Raw genomic sequence first — 24,290 nt, 5'->3', positions numbered from 1 at the left:
AGAAGATAGGTCATGGAAAGATGAACTCCATAGGTCTGTAGCTGCCCAGTATGCTACTGGAGATCAGTGGAGAAATACTCTAGAAAGAATGAAGGGATAGAGCCAAAGCAAAAACAACACCCAGTTGTGAATGGGACTGGTGATGGAAGCAGGGTTCGATGCTATAAAGAGCAATATTCCATAGGAACCTGGAATGTCAGGTCCATGAATCAAGGCAAAGTTGAAGTGGTCAAACAGGAGATGGCAATTGAGAACATCAACATTCTAGAAATCAGTGAATTAAGATGTACGGGAATGGGTGAATTTAACTCAGGTGAGCATTATGTCTACTACTTTGGGCAGGAATACCTTTGAAGAAATGGAATAGCCATCATAGTCAACAAAAGAGTCCAAAATGTAGTACTTGGATGCAATCTCAAAAATGACAGAATGGTCTCTGTTTGTTTCCAAGGCAACCATTCAATATCACGGTAATCCAAGTCTATGCCCCAACCAGTAACACTGAAGAAGCTGAAATTGAACAGTTCTATGAAGACCTACAGGACCTTCTAGAACTAACACCCCCAAAATATGTCATTTTCATTATAGGGGACTGGAATGCAAAAGTAGGAAGTCAAGAAACACCTGGAGTAACAGGCAAATTTTACCTTGGAGTACAGAATGTAGCAGGGCAAAGGCTAATAGAGTTGTGCCAAGAGAACGCACTGGTCATAGCACACACCCTCTTCCAACAACACAAGAGAAGACTCTACACGTAAACATCCCCAGATGGTCAACAAAGAAATCATATTGATTAGATTCTTTTAAGCCAATGATGGAGAAGCTCTATACAGTCAGCAAAAACAAGAATGGGAGCTGACTGTGGCTCGGATCGTGAACTTACTGCCAAATTCAGACTGAAATTGAAGAAAGTGGAGAAAACCACTAGACCATTGAAGTATGACCTAAATCAATCCCTTATGACTATATAGTGGAAGTGAGAAATAGATTTAATGGACTGGATCTGATAGACAGAGTACCTGATGAAGTATGGATGGAGGTATGTGACATTGTACAGGAGATAGGAATCAAGACCATCCCCAAGGTAAAGAAATGTAAAAAAGCAAAATGGCTGTCTGAGGAGGCCTTACAAATAGCTGTGAAAAGAAAGGAAGTGAAAAGCAAAGGAGAAAAGGAAAGATATACCCACTTGAATGCAGAGTTCCAAAGAATAGCAAGGAGAGATAAGAAAGCCTTCTTCAGTGATCAGTACAAAGAAATAGAGGGAAACAACAGAATGGGGAAGACTACATATCTCTTCAAGAAAATTAGAGATACCAAGGGAACATTTCATGCAAAGATGGGCTCGATAAAGGATAGAAATGGTATAACAGAAGCAGAAGATATTAAGAAGAGGTGGCAAGAATACACAAAAAAGATCTACATGACCCAGATAATCAGGATGGTGTGATGACTCGCCTATAGCCAGACATCCTGAAATGGGAAGTCAAGTGGGCCTTAGGAAGCATCACTATGAACAAAGGTAGTGGAAGGTGATGGAATTCCAGTTGAGCTATTTCAAATCCTGAAAGATGACGCTGTGAAAAAATGTCAACAAATTTGGAAAACTCAGCAGTGGCCACAGGACTGAAACAGGTCAGTTTTCATTCCAATCCCAAAGAAAGGCAATGCCAAAGAATGCTCAAAGTACCACATAATTGCACTCATCTCACACGCTAGTAAAGTAATGATTAAAATTCTCCAAGCCAGGCTTCAGCAATACATGAACCGTGAACTTCCATATGTTCAAGCTGGTTTTAGAAAAGGCAGAGGAACCAGAGATGAAATTGCCAACATCCACTGGATCATTGAAAAAGCTAGAGAGTTCCAGAAAAACACCTATTTCTGCTTTATTGACTATACCAAAACCTTTGACTGTGTTTATCAGAATAAACTGTGGAAAATTCTGAAAGAGACGGGAATACCAGACTACCTGACTTGCCTCTTGAGAAACCTGTATGCAGGTCACGGAGCAACAGTTAGAACTGGACATGGAACAACAGACTGGTTCCAAATAGGAAAAGGAGTACATCAAGGCTGTGTATATTAACCTGCAAGCAATTTGTGTTTATAGGATACTTTACCCAAGAGTGCATATGGTTATTTTTATAGAAAAAATCATATATATTTCTTTTGAAAGAGCCACTCTCTGGTATGAGATCTGTAGCCTGGACCATGTTTTTCTTCCTACCTCCATACCCATGTAACAGTCAGTTTAGCTGTCCTTTATCAGTTAAATTTTTTCCCAGCAATGACTACTAGTTATGTGAAGTAAGTCAAATGGGAAGTACTACTTGGTCTGTTGTGATTTCTATAGTGTTTCTTTAAATGTAGCTTTAGTAATTTGTCTTTTCTCATATATATATAAGTTACTCTTCGTCTCAAGTGGTAGTTTTAACTTATATTGTACTCTTATTCAGAGGCCCTTAAGTACCATCATAATAGCACTTTAATAAGATTAATACTGTTAGTACCACATTAACTAAATACAGCAACAGATAAAATATAACTGTTCTTATCAGGATGTTGTTTCCACAGCATCTTTCCATAAGAGCAGCACTGAAAAGTGATTAACTTTACCTAAATGGATTTTTCTTTTAATTTTATTATGTATTAAATGTTGTTTTTCTAGGACCTGACTTTGTTGTTTGTGATGAAGGCCATATTCTAAAAAATGAAGCATCTGCTGTTTCAAAAGCTATGAATTCTATACGATCAAGGAGGAGAATTATTTTAACAGGAACACCACTTCAAAATAACCTAATTGAGTGTGAGTCAATGTGTAAAAGAATGTATCCAGTTTTGGAGGAGTTACTGTTAGGAACTTGGAAAGAAATGCTGTGCTAAATGAAAGTTTTAGGAAGGTGGAGACTGGAGGAAAGTTGTGTTGAATTGATGTCAGGATACAGTATGCTGAGGCTGAGGATAAATGATGAGAACCCAAAGAAGTGACTTGTGAGTTTCCCTCATTTTCATATGTGTGTGGTGACACTAAAGAGGGAACATGAGTTACGCAGCAAATAACAAATTGAAATATCCCATTGTAATCTGTTCTAATTGTTTTTTGTTATTTTTATGTTATTTCCATTCTCTTAGTATTTTTATAGTTACTGTTTTCTGTTTTATTATTTGTAATACTGGTTACTGTTTCACTTTATCTTTCTTTATATTTATCTATACTATATATTTTATCTTTAGTTTTGTCTGTTCCAGTTTCCCCTTTTTTCTTTCCCCATTTATAGAATGTTGCCCTGTTTCACATTGTGGTCCTGTATAGCATAGGGCAACTATTTAGGACTTCTTGAACTAAAATTAGTTAATTCAAAATTTGATCTAGTTGCTTATTAATTGATTTTATTATTTTGGTTCAGTATCTATGTTGTTTTCACATGATACCCTTGCTGATCATAAAGTCATGGGTAGAATTACAGAGCAGTTGTTGTGTACTCAATATGTATTATAAAGACTAGTGAGTTAGAATAAAATGTTCTAGGTGTTTTTCCTAAACAGTCTAGAATTTTGGATTGAGTTTTATTTGAATTTCTCATCTGGTTTAGGTAATCCAGTTCTAGATCAGACTGATAAACCAGTGTTTAGTCTACACTCAGTTTGGTGTTCTTTCTTTGTATCTTGATTCTAATGCTGCCATGGCATGCATTTTTGACATGAGCTTTATGTCAGAGAATTTTTCTCAGTTCTTTTAGCTGTTACTGTTGTTAATGCACTAATATCTTCTTTCTTAGATCATTGCATGGTTAACTTTATCAAAGAAAATTTGCTTGGATCCATTAAGGAATTCAGGAATCGGTTTATAAATCCAATCCAAAATGGTCAGTGTGCAGATTCTACCATGGTAGATGTCAGAGTAATGAAAAAACGAGCTCACATTCTCTATGAAATGTTAGCTGGATGTGTTCAGGTACAAGTACATTCCACAGTAATAATATATTGTTAACTTTTTTATATTGTAATCTTAAAATGTTTTCTGAATTTTAACTTGAATTATTTTGTGTTTTCTGTCTCCTTCTTTCAGTAGTTTTACAGTTAAATTTTCTTGCACTCTTTTCCAAAGTTTATTTAGTATTGAACTTTTAAAAATTTGCATTGAGAAGTTTAGAAAATACTTAATTAATTCATTTGCTGGATGTATAGCTTTATATGGTTATATGTTAATGTTTAGATTTTTCTCATCCTCAAGATAGGGGATGTGTAAAAGGACCACAGCTATTATGATTAGGAAATTTCTGTGCTCACCAGAATTTATAGTATAATATTCCAGACCTCATTTGTTTGAAATGGTTGTAAGAAAGGCACTTATGAATTATGAAAGAAGTAATCCTGAAGAAACAGTTTTATTAATTCCAAGTACATACAATAACTTTAATGGACTAATAGTGTTCTTTCCACACAGATCTTCAGTAAACCATTGTTAATGAGTAGATAAGTATTTAGAGACTAAGCAAGCAGTTAATAGATCTCAGTTCTTTATTTTTCTTAAGACACCAGCTATTAATGGATATAACAGATGAGATAGGCTGTCCTTTTGACTGACTGTACTACCGTTATATAAGGTAAAGTCTTTCTGTTTGTTTAGGTTACCCACAGGTACTTACTAGCAGGTACTCTTATTTCTATATTACTGCTACTACCTAGGTGGCATTTTTCTGATTTAGGTAGTCATTTGTATCTATCACATTAGTGTTCTTTCTTTCCTGTTCCTATATTAAGAATGCCTATACATGGCTTGTTTTCTCAATTGGACAAACATTCCCCCTGATGTTATATGTTATCCTCTGGCATGTTGACACACTTTACCCAAAGGATAACCCAGACTGCATTGGACTTTGATTCATCCGTTTTACTGTATGATTAAAGCAATTCTTTTTGCTAGCACTACCTACTGTATCCCCTCCCCACCTTTTTTTTCTTTTCTTTTTTTCTATATAGAGGAGACCATTTGAAAACCTAAATTGCTCACTTGGTAGTATGGCCACTTCAATTTAAAACCTGCCTGGTGTGTTGCAGTATCTTTTTACCAGTGAGTCATACTATGTAGTCACATGAAATACATTAACTACAATTAAATGGGATCATTGTATGATTAAAGAGGGTAAATATATTTAAGTAAATGTTTTCTTATATGTCTGGTACCTTTTATTTGTGTGCACTTTTTAGTTGCAAGCAGTGATGATTCTTAGAGCAGTTAATTCCTGTCATATATTTAACTAATTTTCATTCTGTTTATTATTAATTACAGAGGAAAGATTATACAGCATTAACAAAGTTTTTGCCTCCAAAGCATGAGTATGTTTTAGCTGTGAGAATGACTCCTATTCAGTGCAAACTCTATCAATACTACTTAGATCACTTAACAGGTAACAAATAGACTTAGTTTATTGTTTTTTTCTTTCTTAAGACATTTCTGAAGAATGCTATCATGGTAATTTTACCACATCAGTTGTTCTTTTGCAATTTTGGATTTGTGTAAAATGGTATGTTTATATTATAAAAACAAAAAATATTTCTAATTAAAAAGCTAATATTCTCAAAATAAAATTAAGGAACAAATTAGTGAAAAAATATATAGAATATATCAATAATGCCTCAATTTGTAAAGAGCTTTTATTTCATAAAATATTATATATTTTACTAAATCCATAAAAGAAGATACAGAAAATTCCATTGTATTATTAAAAAATATCCAACCACATTAATAAAAGACCTATAAGTCAGACTAATGAAATTGCCTTTTAGGTATCAAATTGACAAATGTTGAAGGGAAAAAAGGGCAAAATACAAAGCAGGGCCTATATTATGTCCCAGTGTTACAATAAAAATACACAGAAATGCCTAAAATACACAAATATGTTAATACCAGGTTATTTTCTGAGTGATTACATTATGAGGAACTTATACTCTTTTTCATATGCTTTTTTAAAATTGTTATTTAAACTTACTTATTTTTTTTTATCTTTGACTATATTGGATCTTAGCTGCGGCATATAATATCTTTTGTTGCAGCACACAGGCTTCTCTTTACTTGTGGCATGTGAGTTCCAGAGTATGTGGGCTCTGTAGTTGCAGCATGCTGGCTTTTCTCTAGTTGTGGCATGTGGGCTGAGTTGCCCCACAGCATGTGGGATCTTAGTTTCTGGACCAGGGATTGAACCCATGTCCCCTGCATTGAAGGCAGATCTTAACCACTGGTCTACTAGGAAAGTCACTCTATGTGCTTTAAAAACATATAGCAGATAGATACTGTTTCATCATCAATAAATTCAGGTGTTTGTATGTGTGTTTGTCCAAGGTTGTCACCATTCACAGAGCAAAACGTTAGTTTCTGTTTGGTCTGGAGTGAAATTTTTTACTTGTTGGTCACTTTATTCTGGTACCTTTCCCCAGTGGATGTGCCAGATTTATTTAGGGGCTATAGGTTAGAAGGTGCTCTTCAGCTATTTTCAATACAAGTGATCAAAAAAAAATAGAGAGTGGAGATTTATACACACACATTACAGTGATGCTTCATATTAGTAGTTGAAATAACACTCTTTGTGACAGATAATTTCTATTTTAGAAAATAGAATAATGATTATGGTCCTGAACAGTTGTTCTACTTTGGGGAAAACAGGTTTCGAATGTTTGTATTTTATAGAGATTTTTTTGCTTTATTTTTAAAACAATTTTCTGACTGACTTTTGAAAGGAGATCATTTCTATTAAGTCACACATTTTCATTTGTATATTAATCATAAGCTATTAGATTTATTGTACCATGTGGACTTGAATGACAAAAAGTACAGACATCATTAACTAAATATAGTCATTCCAGTGAGAAAGAGAGGGATGTTGAGACCTGTCTTTCATTAATCTCTGAATAATAAAAGGTGCTAAATTTGGTCACTTAATATTTTCTCCAAAATATTTAAAATTTTGTTTCATTGTGGGGAATGTACTGTTTAAAAATATTAAAGAATCAGTTGTGTTTAATAACCAACATCAAAATGTTAATATAGCTCATGTATAGATATTAAAACATATTCTTTCTAAGAGCAGTACAATATTTAAGATTTAAGGGGGTCTCATTTTTTATGACTTCAAGTGATAGGAGTAAATATCTAAAGTACTAACTGCTATAGCTTCTTAACTAAGAAAGGTATGGTTGTTAATTTATCTGGTGCCATGAATCTTTCAATCATGAGAATGTCTTGGAATTTCCCCCTTACTAAATGTGATGTTTTATTTTCCTTAAAGTAGAATAACCTGAGTTAATAACCCCTTGAAAAAAACTCTCATAAAAGGCCAAATGGATTATATTAAAAGCTGCTTTATCTTGATTCTCACTAGAAACCATCAAAGTGTTTCTCCCAAAATGTCACCTGTCTCACTTGCAGTTAAAATCTTTGATACTTTATTGATTACATAGTCCAAAAATACTTTTGTTTCTTTGACTCTTTTTATATTCAACTTAGCTTTAAGAAGTTCATATAAATTCTTCTTTTAATGCTAGCAACAATTTGATGGTAATTTTAGTAGTAATAATTTATCATATATTTAATATTTGCAGAATTAAAGTCATAAGAGACTAAATTTAATGAATTTCAAGAAAATTAGTATCTTCTTAATTTTCCTTCATTCTCTAAAAAATACAGTTCTTTTCCTTCCTTTTTACCATCAAATTCTCTGGTGGCTCAGACAGTGAAGAATCTGCCTGCAGTGCGAGAGATGCAGGTTTGATTCTTGGATCAGGAATTTCCCCTGGAGGAGGGCATGACAACCCACTCCAGTATTCTTTTTTTTTTTTTTTCCCACTCCAGTATTCTTGCCTGGAGAATTCCATGGAGAGAAACCTGGTGGGCTACAGTCCATGGTGTCACAAAGAGTCAGACACAACCAAGGAGCTAAAACTTTGACTTTCCATCAGAAGTTTCAATTTACATGTAAGCCTCTGCTTTCAGTAGACAACTTTAGGTTTTATAAGTGTGAATACTTAGTTTTAAAACAGCCTGATTTTTAGCTTAAATCACTATTAAAATCCATACATTGTCTTAGGCATGCAGAAATGGAGCACATACAAAAACAGTCTACAGAATGGAAGAAAATATTTGTAAGTCATTTTCCTAAAAGGGATTAATATCCAGAACATAAAAAGAACTCTTACAACTTCTGTGTGTGCATGTGGTCATTTGCTTCAGTCATGTCTGACTCTTTGCGACCCTGTGCACTGTAGCCTGCTAGGCTCCTCTGTCCATGGGATTCTCCAGGCCAGTGGGTTGCCTTGCCCTCCTCCAGGGGATCTTCCGGTCCTAGGGATCCAACCTGGGTTTCTTATGTCTTCTGCATTAGCAGGCGGGTTCTTTGCCACTAGCGCCACCTGGTGAGCCCCTTACAACCTAACAACAACAAAAAAACAACAAAATTAAAAAATGGACTTAGGGGTTTTCAATAGACATTTTTCCAAAAAAGATATACAAGTGACTGATAAGCACATTAAAGATGCTCTACATTATCACTATTCAAGAAATACAAATAAAACCAAGAGATATCACATCACACCCAATAGGATGACTCTCAGATAAAGAAAGATAATAAGTGTTGGAAGTGATATGGAGGAATTAGAACACTTGTGTAGCTGCTGTGACAAAAGTGTGGTAGTTCCTCAAAGGGTTAAGCAGAGAATTACCATGTGATACAGCAATTGTACTTCTAGGTAAAATTCTACTTTCAAAATAATTGTAAGCAAGAATTCAAAACAGATACTTACCAATTCATGTTTATATAGCAGCATTATTCATAATAGCCAAAAACATGGAAGCAATCAATGTGTCCATCAAATAATGAACAGATTAACAAAATATGATATATGCAAACAATGGAATATTACAATCTTTTAAAGAAATTCTGACGTGAATGGTACTTGGAGACCTCATGTTAAGTAAAATAAGTCGAAACAAAAGGACAAATACTGTGTGATTACATTTAGAATTGACTAGAAGAATCAGATTCATTTAACGGGTACAGAGTTTCTGTTAACAATGATGGAAAAAGTTTTAGAAATGGAATGTGCTGATGGTTGTACAACGTTTTGATTATACTTAATGCCACTGAATTGTACTCTTATAAATAGAAAACAATAAACTCCTGTTATCTTACAGGTTGATTCAATGGTTCTAGAGTAGGGCTTAGGCAGCTGCATTTTTATAATTCCTCTGGGTGATTCTGATGTACCCTCTGCCTGAGAATCACCTCTCTAAATGTTATTCAATATGATTAGCCATCAGGGAAATGTAAATCAAAACCAGAACAAGATATAGGCATACCTTAGCCTCTTTAAGTGTTCAGGTGAAAAGAAGACTCATTTATGTCTTTGTAGAAATAAAAGGATTATAAGGGAATGCTATCAAGAAATTAGATGCCTCATTTTCACAGCAATGATTTCTATCATACACAGTGGCAATACCTCTAATCAGGCAAAATAGCGAGTACTGGATTTTTATGCTTTTTTATTCATATTTCATATCATTACTGAATATACATCTTGTCCCTCATGTGTGGACAGAAAAATGTTATTGTTTAAATACTGTTCTTTTAAAAGATCAACTTTGTTCTTTTGTATTTTACCCCCTTGATAATTTTGTCATCTTAATGAAATGTGCATTCATTTTGTTTTTACTTCATTTTCATATAAAAATATATTGTTGAAGTTTCTCTGGGCAAAATAAATAATTTTTTTAACTTGAAAAACACTTTTTATAAATGCTGGGTTTTTGACATAAGAGTTTTGCTTAAGTACTGCATACAGAGAGTGGCTTTATCTAAAGCAGGAATTTGTAATCTAGAGCACACGGATAGAATCTAGGACCTGAATAAGAAAATACTGCCTATTTTCACTAACCTTTATCAAAAATATGGCATTTTCCAGTTATTAAACCATAGTAGTATTAGTGATAGCTGTGACTTTGTTACCAATAGAAATAAGAAATATTTCTACATATTATTGTTGTTACTGATATCTCAAACTTATTTACCTTTATCAGTACTTCAAAATTTCAGGCCATTGTTAAACTTACTACTATATTTTGTTATTTAATGTATTAATAAGGTTGCATATCATTATACCACAAGTGTTTTTTTGTAGCATTTTGATGATTTCTGTATGTTAGATTTCTTTTGCAGTCCTGTTTATGTGTTTTGAAATAGTCTAAAAGTGAGGGCCTATTAGCTTCTCTACAGGGCCAGAGTATTCTGATGCACAGATCAAGCTAAGGTCCTAATACAGAAACACCTTAGTTGAACTAGAGAATTCTTATGTCTTAATGTTAGCTCTTTATTTGTTTTTTTCTTTTGATCAGGTGTAGGTAATAGCAGTGAAGGCGGAAGAGGAAAGGCCGGTGCAAAACTTTTCCAAGATTTTCAAATGTTAAGTAGAATCTGGACTCACCCATGGTGTTTGCAGCTGGACTACATTAGTAAAGAAAATAAGGTAAATTAACTAACCTAAAATTGATCAAAAGGTGTCTGTAGTAAGTAGAATAACTTTGGGAAAAGGTTGATCTATATAGACTTACTGTATATTCAGATTTCTTTTTCTTTGTGGTACAGTACTTCAGCCTATTTTATTTCTAGTTAATTACTCAGTGTTTAAATGAATTGTGATTATGGAAGGAGTGTTAAATGTTAATCTTTTAAAAAATTTTTAGTGGCATATAGTTGATTTACAATGTTGTGTTACTTTCTGTTGTATAGCAAAGTGAATCAGTTCTACGTATATCCACTCTGTTTTAGATTCTCTTCCCATATAGATCATTACTGAGTATTGAGTAGAGTTCCTTCTGCTATACAGTAGGTCTTTATTATAGTATTGTGTATATGTCAATTCCAATCCCCTATTTCCTTCCCGATGGTAACAATAAGATTGTTTTCTACACCTGTGACTCTATTTCTGTTGCTTAAATAAGTTCACTTGTACCCTTTTTTTAGATTCCACATATAAGCAATATCATACAATATTTGTCCTTCTCTGTTTGACTTCACTCAGAATGATAATCTCTAGATCCATCCATGTTGCTGCAAATGGCATCATTTCATTTTTTTATGGCTGAATAATATCCGTATACACCACATATTCTTTATCCATTTCTCTGTCAGTGGACATTTGGGTTGCTTCCATGTCCTGACTATTGTACACTTGTTGAATTACAGTTTTTTCCCAGGTATATTCCCAGGACTGGGGTTGCTAGATTATGTGGCAACTCTACTTTTAGTTTTTTAAGGAACCTCCATACTGTTCTCCATACTGGCTATTCCAATTTACATTCTCACTAACAAGGCTTCCCTGGTGGCTCAGACGGTAAAGAATCCACCTGCAATGTGGGAGACCTGGTTAGATCCCTGGGTTGGGAAGATCCCTTGGAGGAGGGCCTGGCCACCCACTCCAGTTTTCTTGCCTGGAGAATTCCCATGGACAGAGAAACCTGGCGGGCTACAATCCATGAGGTCACAAAGAGTCAGACACGATTGAGCGACTTAGCACACACACACCAACAGTATAAAGGGTTCCCCTTTCTCCACACCTCTCTAGTATATATTATTTGTAGAGTTTTGATGATTGTCATTCTAACCAGTGTGGCATAGTACCTCATTTTTGTCTCTGGTTTCCTTTGCTTTGCAAAAGCTTTTTAAATTTTAATTAAGTCTCATTTGTTTATTTTTGTTTCTATCTTCATTACTCTCAGAGGTAAGTCAAAAAAGATCTTGCTGCAATTTAGGTCAGAGAGTGTTCTGCCTATGTTTTCCTATAAGGGTTTTATAGTACCCAGCCTTACGTTTAAGTCTTTAATCCGTTTTGAGTTTATTTTTGTGTATAGTGTTAGGGAATGTTCAAATTTCATTTTTACATATAGCTGTCCAGTTTTCCCGGCACCACATAATAAAGAGACTATTTTTTTTCAATTGTATGTTCTTGTCTCTTCTGTCATAGATTAACATCTTGAATAACCATAGTAAAATAGTCAAAATTAAGAAATTCACATAAGTACTAGTAACTAAACATAGAGGTTAATTGGATTTCATCAGTTTTTGTATTTACATCCCTTTTCTTTTTCATGAGTCAATCTAAGACTTCATGTTGCATATATTAGTCATATTGTGATGTTTCCTTTATTTTTTCTAATATATTATAGTTCTTCAGTTCTTTCTTATCTCATAACAATGAACTTATCCTTAAATGAAATAGACATCATCATTATGATTTCCAGTTTAAATTGAAATAAATTCTTAAACTGTTCATTTTTTTTCCTAGGGATATTTTGATGAAGACAGTATGGATGAATTTATAGCTTCAGATTCCGATGAAACCTCCATGAGTTTAAGCTCTGATGATTATACAAAGTAAATTGAATACTTTTTGTGCCCTGTGTTGACATGTTTAAAATCCCAACTTGCTGATTGTCCTCTAATAATTGGCACTTGTATTTTTCCTGTGTTTCCCTAACCATTTGAATTTGTTCTGTTTTTTAGAAAGAAAAAAGCAAAGGGGAAAAAGGGAAAAAAAGATAGTAGCTCAAGTGGAAGTGGCAGTGACAATGATGTTGAAGTGATTAAAGTCTGGAATTCAAGATCTCGAGGAGGTGGTGAAGGAAATGTGGATGAAACAGGAAACAATCCCTCAGTTTCTTTAAAACTGGAAGAAAGTGAGTCTAAAAATTCTTACATATATCATGGAACACTGATTTTAAAAATATGTCATTGTAAAGTCATGCTTCTTTCCAGTTATTATCCTCACCAATGGGCTCAAAGGAATATCTTTCCACAATTGGTAAGCATCTAGGATAATCATATACACATAATAGCAACAAATGTTTAATGAATGTTGAAGTAGAAGCAAACCATTGTCTCTCTGGTATTTAAGAAGGGAAAAAAGAAAAGCTAACATTTATTTACACGTATATGCCTAAAGTCTATATTATTTTTACTCTATGTGTTATCTAACTTAATTCTTGAACAGCCTCACAATATTATTATATCTTTATAAATGATCGGTAGAAGAGGATTCAGACCTAGATATATCCTATTTTAAACCCACCATGGTGATTTCACTTAACTACATATAAGTAACTGTAAGCATTTCAGGTAATAAACAATGATTGTCATTCATTTTATACAGTAAAGCTAGTTTTGATGTTTTAGTCTTATTCCTTTGTAATTCTTCAGAATCTGTATTTATTGTCTACTTTAGATTTCCCTTGTATCAGGTACAGTTGTGTCATCTACTTCGCTTTCTTTTTCTTTCTCTTGTGCATGGGTATAAACTCAGTGAAAGTCTTCCATTGAACTTCCCAGTGGCTTAAGTTCTCTTTACTCATTTCTACATTTGAAGGATGAGTAGTCAGGCTGCACATTCTCCTAGAGCAGTCTGACTAGATGTTTAGAAACTCGAGTGCTAGGAACAGATAGCTGAATATTTAAAATATCTAGAGACACAACAGTATAAATAACTCTAAATATGTGGCATTTGTGAATCGTGGAGCAAAGTATAGACCATCTGTGAAGAGAAGGGAGTTGTGGCTGCCAGTTCAGTGAATGATCCTAAGAACAGACAGGCCTCCAGCTGAACAAATTTGGTGAATCCCTGATAAACATTTCTCTCTTCAGTACCTCCTTAGAATAGACAGATGGCAGCCTAACAAATAGACCTTGGATTACTTCTCTGAGAAACCAGGGGAGTAGTATAAATTAAATTACAAAATTTCTTTTCTTCTTATTTTTAAAATTTAGTTAATTTTTTTTTTATTTTTGGTGAAATTGGGTCTTAGTTGCGGCACCTGGGCTCTGTAGTTGTGGTGTGCAGGCTTAGTTGCCCTGCAGCATGTAGGAACCTAGTTTCCTGATTAGGGCTTGAACCCATGTCCCCTGCACTGGGAGGTAGACTCCCAACTACTGGACCACCAAAGCAGTTCCTCTTTTCTTGTTTTTGTCCCCTGCTATCCCATAAAGATAGCTTAACAGTGTTCATCTTCCAGTTAGATTTAAAGTATACTTAAAGGAATGGTTAAAGTTTAAGGTAGTGGGAATCTCCTGCTATTTTCTCCTCTGGTCTCCTGATCTGCATTTCACTTAAATTTTCCTTAGTCTCTCATAATTAGAAATAAATAGCTCATAATTTATGTGTTCCTGGGAATGATTTTTCCTAAAATACTCTTGTTGAAGTTTTTCTTATAACTTATGGTTAAGAGATGGAGAAGGCAATGGCACCCCACTCCAGTACTCTTGCCTGGAAAATCCCATGGACGGAGGGAGGAGCATGGCAGGCTGCAGTTCATGAGGTCGCGAAGAGTTGGACATGACTGAGCAACTTCACTTTCACTTTTTACTTTCATGCATTGGAGAAGGAAATGGCAACCCACTCCAGTGTTCTTGCCTGGAGAATCCCAGGGACAGGGGAGCCTGGTGGGCTGCTGTCTATGGGATTGCACAGAGTCGGATACGACTGAAGTGACTTAGCAGCAGCATGGTTAAGAGAAGAGAGAGTAGACTAACCAGTATGTATCATACTGTGCTCCATATGGGTTGCATAAAAGTATGTTGAGGTATAGATCCCTTCATCAGTTGGAAGTACACATGGGGTCTAATGCAGCTGGGTTGCTTTCAGAAATGAGGAGCTTCTTCCAGTTTTCCTGTTGTGCAATTAAAAGTATTAGGTTGGCACAAATGTAATTAGTGGTTTCAGACAGTGAATTTTAAATCATTATAACAGGGCTCAAACATATTTTTATTAATCAAAATAGGAACCATTGAAATCAATGCAGTTTTGCCAACGAGAAATAAGTTTGCTTATTCCTGTAACATAAAAATCCATGCTTTGGGATTCGACAATCTCTTGGAAAGCATTTTCTGCCTCCTGCTGGTTGTGGAAACATTTTCCCTGGAAAAGTTGTTGAGATGCTGGAAGAAGTAGTAGTCTCTTGGCAAGAGGTCAGGTGAATGTGATGGGTGAGAGAAAAACCTCATAGCCCAATTCATTCAACTTTTGAAGCATTGGTTGTGCAATGTGCAGTTGGGCATTGTCATGGAGAATTGGGTCATTTCTGTTAATCAATGCTACCTGTAAGCATTGCAGGTTTCGGTGCATGTCATAGATTTGCTGAGCATACTTCACAGGTGTAAATGATTTCTTTGGTATTCAGAAAGCTGTAGTGGATCAGATGTGCAGTAGACTGCCAGTCAGTAATCATGACATTTTTTTGGTGCAAGTTTGACTTTGGGAAGTGCTTTGGAGCTATTTCTTGGTCCAGCTGCTGAGCTGGTCATTGTCAGTTGTCATACAAAATCCAGTTTTTGTCACATATCACAATCTGTTTGATTAATGGTTTGCTGTCGTTGCATAGAATAAGAGAAGATGACACTTCAAAACGATGGTTTTTTTGATTTTCGGTCAGCTCATGAGGCACCCACTTATCGAGCTTTTTCACCTTTCCAATTTGCTTCAAATGATGAACGACCATAGAATGGTCGACGGTGAGTTCTTTGGCAACTTCTTACATAGTTGAAAGAGGATTGGCTTCAGTGATCCTCTCAGTTGTTCATTGTCAACTTCTGATGGCCACAGTGTTCCTCATCTTCAAGGCTCTCGTCTCGTTTGCAAAACTTCTTGAACCACCACTGTACTGTGCGTTCATTATCAGTTCCTGAGCCAGATGTGTTGTTGATGTTGTGAGTTGTCTCCACTGCTTTATGCCTCATTTTGAACTCAAATAAGAACATCGCTTGAATTTGCTTTTTGTCTAACACCATTTCCCTAGTCTAAAATAAATATAAAATAGTAAGTCATAACTCATTAGCAAAAAAGCATAAAGCAAGAAATGCACATTAAAATGATGACCACATTTATTTAGAATGCATTCCAGTATCAAACGGAGAAGGCGATGGCACCCCACTCCAGTACTCTTGGAAAATCCCATGGACGGAGGAGCCTGGTAGGTTGCAGTCCATGGGGTCACAAAGAGTCGGACATGACTGAGTGACTTCACTTTCAGTTTTCACTTTCATGCATTGGAGAAGGAAATGTCAACCCACTCCAGTGTTCTTGCCTGGAGAATCCCAGGGACAGGGGAGCCTGGTGGACTGCCGTCTATGGGGTCGCACTGAGTCGAACACGACTGAAGTGACTTAGCAGCAGCAGCAGCAGCAGCAGCAGCAGCAGCCAGTATCAAAAGGCAGATTTCAACAATGCAAAAACTGTAATTAACTTTTGCACCAACCTAATACTATCACTTGCCATATTTGCTGAAATATGGAAAAGACTATAAAGAACTGGAGCAAAGAGTAGGTTGTTACATGTTATGAACATAAAGGCAGACAGGGAAAGCTGTGGGTTACAAATGATGAACTTCACCTATTCCTCTAGTGTGTAGCTCTCTGTGGTCAAAAAGAAGTCATTCATATATGGATATATTTCAGTTTTTACTGCTCTCTGCATGTATAGTTGATCAGAAACATTTTTTAGAACAAATCTGTTTTTGTTATTTAGATCTAAATCTATATAAGGCTGAGTAGATCACAGCATATGGTCATATATACCTGGTATATATTATTTATTTATTGTCCATGCTTTGTGGCTTGCAGGATCTTAGTTTCCAGACCAGGGATCCAACCTGGGCCCTGGCACTGAAAGTGCCAAGTCCTAACCACTGGACTGCCAGGAAATTTCCCCCCCAAATCACTTTCTTATAGTAAATGTAAAACCTGAATTGGAAGTATTAAGGAACCAACATGTTGCACCTGGAAATTGAAATGGATACTATTAATAAATAAGTAGATGGCTGTAACTGAACTATCATTTTTCACTACATATTTCACTTTCCTTTAAAGAATTGATATCTAATTTATTTGCATTAGCTTTCTGGTCTTTTTGAGAAACAGGATCTTGAATAAGTCATTTACGTTTACCTTACAGCATCTACATCTTTGTGTTTTAGTTTAGTATCATATTAGGTTGTTTGTGAGGAGGAAATGACTGTATATAAACTACTTCAAAATATTTGATTTATTATTATTTCACAGCAAGCATACCTTGTTTTATTGTACTTCACAGATACTGTGTTTTCACAAAATGAAGTTTGGTGGCAACTCTATGTTGAGCACATCTATTGGCACCATTTTTCCAATATTTGTTCACTTTGTATCTGTGTGTCACAATTTGGCAATTCTCACAATATTTCAAACTCTTTGGTTACTATTAGGTTTGTTATAGTGCTCTGTGATCAGTGATCTTTGATGTTACGATTGTAATTGTTTTGGGGAGCCATGAGCCGCACCCAGGTAAGACAGGCAACTTCATTGATAAATATTGCACTGTTGCCGTTCTGAATGACCTACCAAATGGCCTTTCCCCTGTGTCTTTCCCTCTCCTCAGGTCTCCCTATCCACTAAGACACAAAGTATTGCAATCAGGCCAATTAATAACCCTACAATGGCCTCTAAATGTTCAAGTGAAAGAAAGACTCTTTTGTGTCTTACTTTAAATAAAAAGCTAGAGATGATTAAGTTTAATGAGGAAGACATGTCGAAAGCCAAGATAAGCCAAAACTAGGCCTCTTGCACCAAACAGCTAGTAGCCAGGTTGTAAATTCAAATGCACAGTTCTTGAAGGAAATTAAAATTGCTACTCCACTGAACACATGAATGATAAGAAAGTGAAACAGGCTAGTTGCTGATATGGAGAAAGTTGTAGTGGTCTGGATAGAAGATCAAACCAGCCATAACACTCTCTTAAGCTAAAAAGTCTAATCCAGGGCATGACTCTAACTCTCTTCAATTGTAAGAAGTGTGAGAGAGACAAGCTACAGCAGAAAAATTTGTAGCTAGCAGAGGCTGGTTCAGAGGTTTAAGGAAAGTAGCCATCTGTATAACATAACAGGACAAGGTGAAGCAGCAAGTGGTGGTACAGAAACTGCAGCAAGGCATCCAGGGGATCTAGTGAAGATAGTTCATGAAGGTGGCTGCACTAAACGAAAGGCTTTCAGTGGAGACAAAATGATGTTCTATTGGAAGAAGATGCCACCTAGAGCTTTCATAGCTAGAGAGGAGAACTGGATGTCCAGCTTCAAAGTGCCAAAGAACAGGCTGACTTTTATTAGGAGCTAATGCAGCTGGTGACTTCAAATTGAAGACAGTACATTCTGAAAATCTTAGGCCCCTTAAGAATTTTGCTAAACCTACTCTGCCTGTGTTCTGTAAATGGAACAAAACCTGCATAACCTCACATCTGTTATCATTTACTGAGTATTTTAAGCTCACTGTTGAGACCGACTGGTCAGAAAAAAAGATTCCTCTGAAAATATTACTGCTCTTGGTCACCTAGGAGCTCTGATGGAGATGTACAATGAGATTAATGTTGTTTTCAAGCCTGCTAATGCAGCATTCTTTCTGCAGCGCATTGACCAGGGAGTCATTTCGACTCTCAAGTCTTATTATTTAAGGAGTACCCTTTGTAAGTCTATAACTACCATAGATAGTGATTCCTCTGATGGATCTGGGCAGTCAGTTGAAAACCACCTGGAAAGTACTTACCATTATAGGTACCGTTAAGAACATTTGTAACTCATGGAAAGGGTCCAAAATATGAACATTAACAGGAGTTGGGAAGAAGTTGATTCCAACCCTCATGGATGCCTTTGAGGAGTTCAAGACTTCAGTGGAGGAAGTCACTGCTGATGTGGAAATATTATAGCAAGATAATTAGAATTAGAATTGGAGCCTGAAGATGTGACTGAATTGCTGCAATCTCATTATAAAACTTTAAGAGATGAAGAGTTGCTTTTTGTGGATGAGCAAAAAGAGTGGTTTCTTGAGATGGAATATGCTCCTGATGAAGATGCTGTGAAGATAGTGGAAATGACAACAGAGACTTCAGAACCTTTCTTAAACTTAGTTGATAAATCTGTAGCGGGGTTTGAGAGGATTGACTGCAATTTTGAAAGAAGGTGTACTGTGATAAAATGGTGTCACACGGCATCACATGCTACAAAGAGATCATTCATGGAAGGAAGAGCTAATATTGATGCAGCAAACTTCATTTTTTAAGGAATTGCCACAGCCACCCCATTATCAGGAACCTGACTGTCAGCAGCCATCAACATGGAGGCAAGACTCTCCACCAGCCAGAGCGATTATGACTCGCTTCAGTGAGATGAAGTTTAGCATTTTTTAGCAATAACTTCTTTTTAATTAAGGTATGTGCATTGTTTTTTTAAGAGAGAATAGTATTGCATACTTATAGACTACAGGATAGTATATAAGGGCTTCCTAGGTGGAGCTAGTGGTAAAGAACCCATCTGCCAGTGCAGGAGACGTAAGAGATGCAGGTTTAATCCCTGAGTCAGGAAGATCCCGTAGAGGAGGGCATGACAACTCACTCTAGAATTCTTGCATGGAAAATCCCACAGATAGAGGAGCCTGGTGGGCTATGATCTATAGGTTTGCACAGTCAGACACGACTGAAGTGACTGACGTAGCAAGCAAGCATAGTATATAAACATAACTTTTACAAGTGCTGGGAAACCATGAAGCCATGTGACTCACTTTATTGTGCTATTTGCTTTATTGTGATGATCTGGAACTGAACATGCAGTATCTTTGAGTTATGCACTTGTTTTCAGAGTAAGCTTTATCAGTGAGCATTTATATTTGAAAACATAAAGCAGATTGAGGAATATGGTGGCACACGAAGACCCTGTCTTTACCTACTCCCCTGAGCACACTGATCTACACCTACATATAGCACACTTCTTCTTGAAGAAGATCTGAGGGCCCAATATGCTGGTGCTGCCAATCGAAGATCCACATAGAAACTAGCAGGAAAGTCAGAGACACAGTATCCATGGGAATCTCTCCTCTTTCAGGATGATCTACAGTAGAAATATATATTGCTGAGGCATCCAAATGCAGACACACTCACTCTGTGACACAGTGAAAAAACTTTAAAGGCACCTAGAGTATATGTAAAGGAATTATGTTTACTCACCCTGAAGTTGCTGCCAGAATGACAGGGAACTGCTGGAGGTCTGGCTTGGGTAAGAGGCACTGATGATCACCATTGTCTGGAGTTGCCTCCCAGGACTCCTCCTGGCCTATGACTGCTCTACCTCCAGCTGCCCCATCAAGGTAGCCTACAGCCCAGCACTCTTCAGGGGTTGCTCCTGGACCATGTCCTCTCCAGCTCCAGCTATCCTTCTAAGGCAGCCTTATACACAGTACTTCCCAGGGGGCTGCCCCTGGACTGGGCCTGCTTCAGGCTCTTTGGTCCCACCACTGCAGTATTGGGCATATTGTTCCCCAGGGATTAACCCCTGTTGGTGCCCACTGCAGCTCCAGCCAGCCTGCAAAAGCCTTTAGGCCCAAGTGGTCTACACAGGGAATGCTCCCATACAAGGCCTCTTCAAGATTAGGAGAGGTAGTTGTTTCTCTTAATTTATAGAAATGTAAAGGAAATAAAAATAATGAGATAGAGGAATGTGGTCTAAATGAAAGAACAAAATAAAACCTCAGGAAAAAATAAACCCCAGTGAAACAGATATAAGTAGTTTACCTGATAAAAGATTTGAAAGAAACTGTCCTGATGGTGCTCACCAAACTCAGGAAAAGATTGGAGGAACTCATTGAAAGCTTTAACAAAGACTTAGAAAATACAAGAAAGAATCAATCAGAGCTCAATACTGTAACTGAAATAAAAAACGTTACACTTTATGGAATCAGAAGCAGATGAGACGACATAAAGGGACAAGCAATCTGATAGATAAAATAGTAGAAATTACCCCCATATGAATAGCAATAAGAAGGAAAGGATTTTTAAAAAATGAGAGTATATGAGCCATCTGTGAAACATCAACCATATTCACATTATGGGGTTCCCAGAAGGAAAGAAAGTAACAGAAAACTTACTTGAGAAATAATGGTGGAAAATATCCATACCTAGGGAAGGAAACAGATACCCAGGTATAGGAAACAAAGATCCCAAATAAGATGAACCCAAAGAGACTCATACCAAGGTACATCATATTTAAAATGGAAAAAGGTTAAGATAAAAAAGAGAATTTTAAAGACAAGAGAAAAACAGCTAATCATATATCAATTGAAGGGAACTCCCATACCAACATATGTCATATTTAAAATGGCAAAAGTTTAAGATAAAAAGGGAACTTTAAAGACAAGAGAAAAACAGCTAATCGTATATCAATAGAGGGGGACTCCTATAAGCCTATAAGCTGATTTTAATGCAGAAACTTTGCAGTCCAGAAGGGAGTGCCAGGATGTATTTAAAGTGCTGAAAGAATAAAAGTTTATAATCAAGAATACTCCACCTAACAAGGTTATGATTCAGGCTTGAAGGGGGTGATAAGGAGTTTTTCAGACAAGCAAACAACTCTAAAGAAGTCCATAACCAGTAAACTGGCCTTAAATATTAAAGGGTCACTTTTAAGGGTAAAGGAAAAGGTCACAACTAGAAATAAAATATATGAAAGAAAAAAAAAAATCACTGGTGATGGAAAATATATGTTAAAGGAATTAGATCAGTCACTTTAAAAAACTAGTAGGAAAGTTCAAAGAAAAAGTAGTAAAAAGAATATCAGGTATCAGGTATAAGTAAGTAGTTATGGGATACACAAAAAGAAATTAAATATAGCAACAAAAAATAAAATGTGACAGGCAAGTGAAAATGGAGGTTTTTTTTTTTTTTGGATTGATTGATTGACAGACTGAAAAGAGGATTTAATGGTGGGCTTGAACAAGCAGTGGAGAACGCCAAGGCTGTTGTGATTCTGTGACCTGCCATTTGTCCAGGGGGCCATAATTAATGATGTATTTGACCCCACAGCCAAGTGGGATGAGTTGCTTTTCTGCCACCATCTGTTCAAATTCATTGACTTTAAACTTAGTAAATCCTCACCTTTTGGACAGGTGAACCTTCTCTTGGCCAGAGAACTAGAACTTGGCCCTCTGTAGGGCCTCAGTCATATGTTCCTTATTCTTCAGCTTGGTGCTAATGGACATGATGACTTGACCAATGTGTACTGTGGCCACTGTGTCCTGGGGTGTTCCAAAGGCACCCGACATATCTTCTTAGAGCTTGTCAGCCTTGGCACAGGACACTGTCCTGTTGATGCAGATGTTGTGAAAGGGCGATGTGTTTGGACGTGGAAACCATCTTTGACATAGCTTTTCACTGTGTACTTAGCACAAGTAGGGGCAGCCTCCAATGCTGCTCATACTCATCTGACACCACATGACCACAGAGTGGGAACTTTTGCCTCATGGTAACCACAAATCAAAAATAAATACAATGGGTACACACAAAAATAAAAGAATCCAAATGTGAAACTAAAGAAATCCATCAAAAAACAAGGGAAGAAACAGAGTAAGACTGGAACAGAGAAGAACTGAAAACATAACCAGAAAACAAGTACCAAAATGGCAATAACTACATGCCTGCCATAATTATTTTAAATGTAAATTGACTAAACGCTTCAATCAAAAGACATAGGGTAGCTGAATGGATAAAAAAGTATGACACATCTCTATATGCAGCCTGTAGCAGACTCTTCAGATCTGAAGACACACATAAACCAAAAAAGAAGAGATTAAAAAAAGATACTCCATGCAAATGGAAAAGTAAAGAATGCTGGAATGGTAATACTTATATCAGACAAAATAGACTTTAAAACAAAAACTATAAGAAAAGACAAGGAAGGGCGTGCCATTGTGAGGTCGATCCAGAGAGAGGATATAAAATTTATAATTATTCATATACCCAACATAGGAGTATGTAAATATATAAAGAAAATATTGATAGAAATAAAGGGAGAAATATACAGTAATACAGTAATAGAGGACTTTAATACTTCAATGGATAGACCATCTAGACTCTAAATTGGTAAAGGACATATTCAGCAAGATGTATTTAATCAATATAGATCATTTCATTCAACAGCAACAAAATACACATTCTTTTCAAGTATACATGGAATGTTTCTCAGGACAGATCATATGTCAAAAAGCCTTAAATGCTGGAGAGGGTGTGGAGAAAAGGGAACCCTCTTACACTGTTGGTGGGAATGCAAACTAGTACAGCCACTATGGAGAACAGTGTGGAGATTTCTTAAAAAACTGGAAATAGAACTGCCTTATGACCCAGCAATCCCACTGCTAGGCATACACACCAAAGAAACCAGAATTGAAAGAGACACGTGTACCCCAGTGTTCATTGCAGCACTGTTTATAATAGCCAAGACATGGAAGCAGCCTAGATGTCCATCACCAAATGAATGGATAAGAAAGCTGTGGTACATATACACAATGGAATATTACTCAGCCATTAAGAAGAATACATTTGAATCAGTTCTAATGAGGTGGATGAAACTGGAGCCTATTATACAGAGTGAAGCAAGCCAGAAAGAAAAACACTAATACAGTATACTAACACATATATATGGAATTTAGAAAGATGGTAATGATAACCCTATATGCGAGACAGCAAAAGAGACACAGACGTATAGAACATTCTTTTGGACTCTGTGGGAGAGGGTGAGGGTGGGATGATTTGGGAGAATGGCATTGAAACATGTATAATATCATACATGAAACGAATCACCAGTCCAGGTTCGATGCATGATATTGGATGCTTGGGGCTGGTGCACTGAGACAACCCAGAGGTGTGAAATGGGGAGGGAGGAGGAAGGGGGTTTCAGGATGGGGAACACGTGTATAGTTGTGGCGGATTCACGTTGATGTATGGCAAAACCAACTCTTTGCATGAGGTGGCCAAAGTACTGGAGTTTCAGCTTTAACATCATTCCTTCCAAAGAAATTCCAGGGTTGATTGCCTTCAGAATGGACTGGTTGGATCTCCTTGCAGCCCAAGGGACTCTCAAGAGTCTTCTCCAACACCACAGTTCAAAAGCATCAATTCTTCAGCACTCAGCCTTCTTCACAGTCCAACTCTCACATCCATACATGCTGGGAGGGATTGGGGGCAGGAGAGGAAGGGGACGACAGAGGATGAGGTGGCCGAATGGCATCACTGACTCAATGAACGTGAGTCTGGGTGAACTCGAGGAGTTGGTGATGGACAGGGAGCCCTGGCGTGCTGAGATTCATGGGGTCGCAAAGAGTCGGGACACAACTGAGTGACTGAACTGAACTGAACTGATGGCAAAACCAATACAATATTTTAAAGTAATTAACCTCCGATTAAAAGAA

General features: G+C 36.6%; 1 protein-coding gene and 1 pseudogene across 18 annotated transcripts in view; one reads left to right on the top strand and one right to left on the bottom strand.

Moving 5' to 3' along the window:
- ATRX (ATRX chromatin remodeler) overlaps positions 1-24,290 on the top strand; it is a 276,097-nt gene that overhangs the window by 182,449 nt on the left and 69,358 nt on the right. For all 18 annotated transcript variants that reach the window (XM_070291855.1, XM_070291853.1, XM_070291866.1 and 15 more), the window contains 6 exons: positions 2,672-2,809; positions 3,783-3,958; positions 5,297-5,414; positions 10,388-10,518; positions 12,337-12,425; positions 12,555-12,727. In XM_070291855.1, the coding sequence (XP_070147956.1) occupies positions 2,672-2,809; positions 3,783-3,958; positions 5,297-5,414; positions 10,388-10,518; positions 12,337-12,425; positions 12,555-12,727 (825 nt within the window). The remainder of the gene's footprint in view (positions 1-2,671; positions 2,810-3,782; positions 3,959-5,296; positions 5,415-10,387; positions 10,519-12,336; positions 12,426-12,554; positions 12,728-24,290) is intronic.
- On the bottom strand, positions 21,804-22,347 carry LOC138930090 (large ribosomal subunit protein uL16-like; annotated as a pseudogene).

The sequence above is a fragment of the Ovis canadensis genome, chromosome X (genome assembly GCF_042477335.2).
Source record: "Ovis canadensis isolate MfBH-ARS-UI-01 breed Bighorn chromosome X, ARS-UI_OviCan_v2, whole genome shotgun sequence".
Lineage (NCBI taxonomy): Eukaryota > Metazoa > Chordata > Mammalia > Artiodactyla > Bovidae > Ovis > Ovis canadensis.
This window is presented reverse-complemented; position numbering and strand designations above follow the sequence as displayed.